Source organism: Rutilus rutilus (genome assembly GCF_951802725.1).
Source record: "Rutilus rutilus genome assembly, chromosome: 14".
In the NCBI taxonomy this organism is placed as follows: domain Eukaryota; kingdom Metazoa; phylum Chordata; class Actinopteri; order Cypriniformes; family Leuciscidae; genus Rutilus; species Rutilus rutilus.
Window position 1 is genome coordinate 24,939,860 of NC_140219.1, and position 6,913 is coordinate 24,946,772.

Sequence of the window (6,913 nt, forward strand, 5' to 3'; positions counted from 1 at the left end):
GAAATGTAGGTAGAAGCACGTTTTTCAAATGAGCTTATGGTGATTTTTCCATCAGTTTTATCATCCATCAGGCATAATTCTCATTACTCTCAGAAAAGTAATAGCATTCGTCTCCTCAACAAGCCCCACAATTCATTCATATCTGCAGCACAAATAGGGGAGGGAGTTACGTGGGTTAAGGGTTTGTTCAAAGCCAACTTTAAATAATTACTAATTTTCATAGAAATTGCATGTCAGGGCTATCTATTCACCAGAGAAAATCAACCATTAATATTCAGAGCCATTTCTTGACAGTTCAACTTGGAACAGCTTCTTCACCACCAATGACAATGAACTCGTGAATGTTTTTCCTGTGAAATATTGTTAAATAAAATAAAATAGAGAGACATACACTGTGCAAGTTCTATGCAGTTTGCAGCATTAGTCTGTCACATTGAATGGCCTACACATTTGTCATATAGATAAAATCAATGCATACCATGCTCTGCCATCACTCCCTATGCAACTTTGCTATCACACAGCTGTGTTACCGTATTCCATTAGACTTTACACTTTAACACTGCAACCAACCAGGGATTCAAGTCTCTGAAGTTCTGCATTCTAATCAGCAAGGAAATGTGCAGGCATATAGTTTAATAGTTTAGTTTGACAACATCAGTGGTGGCACATAGCTAATCTCAGACCAAACGTGGTTAGTGAAGTGATGGGATGTGCTTTTAGAAGCCACTAATCAATATGGTTTAAACTTTAAAAAAATATATATAATAATAACCTTGTCAATAGCACATTGATTGGATGATATATAAGTTTAATATTTTGGTTCTTAAAAATAAAGGTTCTTTATTGGCATCTATGGTTCCATGAAGAACCTTAAAAATCCATAGAACCTTTCCATTGCACAAAAGGTCTTTATAGGAGGTATTTAAATGATTAAAAGGTTCTTTACACTAAGAGAAGTTGATCTTTTAAGAACTGTTAACTGGTTCTTTAGGGACCCTAAAATGGTTCCTCTAAGGCATTGTTTAAGCCTAAAAGTTTATGCAAGCCACTTTATTAAGAATCATATTTCTGTGTGAGTGCAGATTATGCATGTGGTGTCAGACAGTGAGAGAGGCACTGAGCGTAACAGTGAGAAACAGTCGGCTGGTGAGAAAGGCTAAACTTTAAGCTGTCGGCTACAATTCTACAGTTTGATTATGGCTTTAAACTGTATATTTCAGTAAGCCTGAGCTATGAAGCTATGAAAACCTGAACCATAAATGCTCAATTGCAGGTCTAGGTCCATGTCAATGCTGATAATGGCATTATTCTGTTAACAACAAGGTCAGAATTAGCATATGTCAGTCATTGCCTGAGCTAATGGACATTGATAGAGTTCCTAATTTACAAGCTCTCTGAGCATGAATCGATCTTCACCTTGGCTAAACTGCTGCCTTTCACTTCCCTTGAGTGACAGTGGAATTACTATACGAAACTGGAGCTAAGTCCTCTATTCACAAGTTCACATAATGTATATGTAGGATTTGAAAAAGGTAGACAGGTCTTGATTGATGTTCAAAATAGGGAATCAGATTTGGGACTTGACTCAAGCTCAATGGAACTATGGAAAATAAAAACGAACTTTGGACGGAGGATGGATGCTGGATTAATAGAGCGTAACAGTTGGCTTCGGGAAGTAAAAATACCCTTTTTTTAACGATAAATCCAGGAAAATTTCATTGAATATCGTATTGCATTTTGGCATGTCACATTACAGTAAAGTAAAATCTAAAGATAAATCTATCTATCTATCTATCTATCTATCTATCTATCTATCTATCTATCTATCTATCTATCTATCTATCTATCTATCTATCTATATGGGGGGTTTTCGCAATATTATAAAAAATAATGAATAGTGAATAATTAATGACTATTACTTGTGTAAGTTGTATCATTCACAATGATGAGCAGTAAAATGTTACATAATTATACAGTATTGGCTTTTTTCCTGATATTTAAATACTTTTATGTTTCAAATCAAATGTTATAATGTGATTCAGAGCTGGTCGGGTTGGCTCAAGGTTTAGAATTATTTACTGAACAATTACCTGAAATGCAGTGAAAATGAATAGGAATATTTCCAGAACCAATGCTGCTTATAAAAGTATCACTCTTCAAAGAAAAAGTTCTCTTTAGAAACTTAAAGGGTTTACATCAGGCACTTCATATCCTCCTGAGACCCAGAAAGAAAATAGTTTTTGAATTTAGTTTCTTTTCATGTCATCACATTGATTAGAGCATAAGAAACTAATGGTAAAAAAAAAAAAAACACATTTTTGAAAAATTATATTTTATTCATACGCTATGTTATGTCCTCTGTATTGGACACCAGGACTCAGTTGTTTAAAAACTAAAATGACATGAAATTATATGTATAGACAAAAACAATGGAATTGTTTTTTTCAATCACCAATAAATGTTAGGGTTTCAGGATTTATTTTAACAAAAATTTGTATAAAGATGATTCCCAACTATGTTATGAAAGATATAACGGAATGAACTGATACAGCATTTTACTTTATGCAATATGTGGGTAAAATGGCCATAAATTAATATTCCCATTCAATGCAATGTATCTGTATCTAATGTGCACAGTAATGTGTTCTTGGAGCAACATTTAATGAAAAAAGAAGTATAATAATTGGAGTAATAATCAGCAACATTTTTATTATAATATCTAATATTTCATAGGAAAATTGATGTATAACTTATTTCCTTATTCCCTTGTTGTGTCTCCCAAAACGCCTGATAAACATGATTTAAGTCCTGGTGTGCTCTAGTGGACATGTATGAAATCAATGCCCTGTTATGTAACAGAAAGTAATTTTTTGATTTGAAACCCCAAAATGTTTTCCTGAGATGTTGGTTTATGAAATACAATTTGAAAAGTAGTCTGATTTAAATTATAATTACAATATAGTATCATATTTCCATAAGAGTGCTACATTTGATCACTAAATTAATGTCAGACATTTTTAAAGATCAAGGATAAGTTGTTTTCATGGTGAAACCTCCAAACATTTGGTATCTCTGAAAAGCCCTGAATGTGCTCTTTACAGGACACCCAAGTGACATGTGACATGTATGATGTCAGAGAAATTCACTAAAATATAATGTCCACTACAGTGAACAAAAGTCTATTCCTGGGTCCCAGGAGGATAAAGAACCTTTTATGGGTTCCCATCATGGGATAATTTTATGAATTTATTTATAATTAATTTTGTTTTAAGTCATTTAGTTTAATTACATTTGATGAATTAAACAATTCATAAACATACTTTATGTTTAAAATGGAAATAAACATGAAAGTCATAAATGGTCCTTTAAAATTGAGTCAAGAGCGTTCTATATAATTTCAAAACACTATTTCTTAATATTTATTAGGAACTTAAGGAATTTAACAACAGCCTGGCATGTTTTACTGTAGATAGACTTTGGAATGACAGAGGGATATTGAATAATTGATAATAGACAAATCAGAAGGTTTATATAAAATAGATGCAAAAAAAAAAAAAAAAAAAAAAGCTAATAGAAATGTTTTTTTTTTTTTTTTTTTTTTTTTTATGTTATATGCTCTTCTATGAACTCTTAAATCAGTGTTCAAATCTATAATATAATCACCCAATGATCAGCAATCCAGTCCAGTCAGAAAAATACCCTATTTTTGTCAGGTTTCACACTGCCATATTAAAGGACAATAAAATTGTTTCAAAGCCATGGCCATGTTTCATGTGGTTTCATCTGTGAATTCATTTTTCAAAGCTTTCATCTGTGAATCAATTTTTCAAAACATGCAAATGCACTTGTTATAATGCCACACATCCTCTCATTCATATCACACACACGCACAGACACACGCATACACAAAAGACAGTCTACCTGAAAATCTAATTATATTAACAGCAACACAGAGACATTCGTTGCACACATCCAATCTGCTAAAACACACGGGCTATTCAATCAACTGAGGCTACACATTTGAGTTCCCTGACAACACATTGCATCCTTTATAAAGGAACACATATCAATGTTCTATTGGATGTAAGAGAGTGACTGTGCTCTCTTAAGTGTGACATGTTCATATGCATTAATTATCATTTTATGATAACATAATATCTTTGTTCTCATCTATTTAACTTCACACAACTACTTATTTCCTTAAATTCAACGCGGTCTAAAAAGTGCAATGAACTTATTAGTAGCCCACAGGTTGTGACTTTGCCACTACTTTGATTTTACTATGGCAGCAATTAAAAGTTATAGCTTTAGTGGGTTGAAATTAAAACAGGCCATTTATAAATCATATTATTATGAGTAATGTTTGACTGTTAGGACAAATGCCAAAAAGCAGTAACCTTTCACACCTGAGCAAACACTTCATTAGCTGACTAATAAGGCATAATGTATTCATAAATCCAAATGAGAAGACAGCAGGTTATCGTGCTCATATTTATTCAGTTCAATTAATTCTCATTAATCAAACGAAAGTCTACTGCTATGAAGCCGGTGCTAAACGATAGTGCACATCAATGAACAGCCAATAAAATAAATAAAATAATAAAAAAATAAGTAAATAAACTCTCAGCATTGTATCAGCTTTTCTGTGGCGGAACTTTGATGTTGGTAAGTACAGAATATAAAACGCGCATGCAGCACATCACCTACCGGCAAAGCTGAGATGAAGCAGGTAGATTCCCACAAGATCCATTTCTGCGCGTATCTGAAGAGAACTGGCTCGAAATGTCGCGAAGCTGTCTCTTTTATATTCTGAGGTTGCCGACGGAGGAAAGACGTCCTGTTTTCATATCAGTTCAACACGTTAAAGACTCTTAAAACAGTCAAAAATGAGAGTGTAACGTCTGTACATGCAAGCCGCGCGCGCAACACCGCCAAGTGCCAAACTGTCAATCAGGACGTCAGATAAAGCTTGAAATTAAATTAAAGCGCTATTGAAAGTTCTCCATCTGCTCCATAATCTCGTATTGACATTTGTTCCCTCCGAGGGTTAGAACACGAGTGAATGAAGAGTCAGATTTCATTGACTGAAGATCAAACTCCGAGCGCAGAGAGAGAGAGAGAGAGAGAGAGAGTGAGAGAGAGAGAGAGAGAGAGACTCTCTTTCTGAGTTTTTAGCTGAGCTGTGTCTCAAAACCTATAGAGCTGCATATAAATGGCACCAAACGAGTGTATATGTTAGATGAGTGCCCAAATGGCTATGTTCTGAGCCACAGCCATTATATCAGAGAGGCTATCAAACGATCCTGCTGTTTGATTTCAGCTTTGAACTGTGAATTTCAGTGCTGAAATATATGCAAAAAATGGCACAATGGTAGTTATTTTTCCGTCCCTGCCTTCTAGAACTACAGATGCGTTACACAGTGAATGAGCTGAATGAGAGTCCCACACACTGACTGAAAGCCAAATGTTAAAGAAAACATTTAAAACACTTTTAAGGGGACCAAGTTAAATGTATTTAGGGGACCAAGATCAGTTGATCAAAAACCTGTATTGATCGACCGTAAATGTGAATGTTTTGGGTGGGGGGATGCGTCTATGGTGGTTACTTACGGCCCTGGTTTATATTGGCAATCAAAGTGTGCCTTGGAGAACTGCTAACCTTCTTACCAAGGCTGTGGTTCTACAACTTGAAGCCAGGCCTTCAGTCTTAATGAATGCATTCTTGTGCAAGCGTAAGCACTATAGAGCTCATTAAAATTGGGCATTATGACTCATAATCACAATCATGTATTGCATTTTTGCCAGGCATGTCATTATGACATGCTATTGTTACAGTTTTTTGCACAAACAGACAAACATAGACAGAATAATATATATGCTTGTTAGGGGGGACCATGATATAGAAGGTGAAGAAAGACATGACTGAGCACCGGTCAGAAGGGGGTCACATAATCAATCCATCTCGTTCATTGCAGTCCGTTGGTTCACACGCGCTGATGACAGGACTGACTGCAGCTGTGAGCTCTCTGGAATGAGAGTGTGCTCTATTGTTTAAATTGAAGCTCTTTCAGGATCGGACTGGATGTATGTGTCTTGACATGGGTGATGGTAGGCTTTTTTTAAATGAGGGAGAGAGATGTGGTAAAAAAAAAAAAAAAAAAAAAAAAAAAGCACTGACAGTTTGAATCAATTATAAGAGGATTTCAAGCTAATAAACATTAAAAAGCAAACCTGCCTGTGTGTTTCTGCCGGAGGGAAGAAAAGCAATAAAATCAGTAGAAAAATGTTTTAATATATGCCGCAGTGGCATGTAATACCATAAGCATTGTTGGACTGAAAACCCGACTTGACAAGTTGGCAGTTTAAAATTTTTTATAGTGTGTGTGTGATAGAAAAGCAGGTTATATGTAGACCACTGGGCTGCAGCTGCAAAATAAATGCAACACATTTTAATGTATTCAAAGCAAACAGGGCAGGGGAAACATGCAAACCCACATACATCAAACATTAAACATGCAACACAAAATGCATGTATTATGCACACAAAAAAAGAGAGTATTTTTTATGCATTTTATAAGCCGAGTCACAAACTGCAGACCACCTTTGTCGTGTGACCAATACAAACGTTTTTACTTAATGGCTGCATCCGAAATCGCATACTTCCTTACTATATAGTAGGTGAAAAACAGTATGTGACAAAAGAAGTATGTCCGAATTCACAGTACTCAAAGTATCCGGATGACCTACTTCTTCAGGCAAGATTCTGAAGTGTGCATATGATGGACACTTTACTATCCCATCAGGCCACGGGAAAGGATTTGTGAATGCCAGTGAAGCGACGCAATTGACGCTGGTTAGGTCACATGACAATGACAACATGGTAAATGTCCTGATTACATTCAAACTTCACACA

The 6,913-nt window shown here is 35.2% G+C and overlaps 1 protein-coding gene across 1 annotated transcript in view; it reads right to left on the bottom strand.

Moving 5' to 3' along the window:
* The window catches only part of gfra4b (GDNF family receptor alpha 4b), a 72,383-nt gene extending 67,297 nt beyond the window's left edge, over nucleotides 1-5,086 (bottom strand). Inside the window, exon 1 of the mRNA XM_084431044.1 lies at nucleotides 4,708-5,086. Within this exon, the coding sequence (XP_084287170.1) occupies nucleotides 4,708-4,750 (43 nt within the window). The 5' untranslated portion in view covers nucleotides 4,751-5,086. The remainder of the gene's footprint in view (nucleotides 1-4,707) is intronic.
* Nucleotides 5,087-6,913: the final 1,827 nt, after the last annotated feature.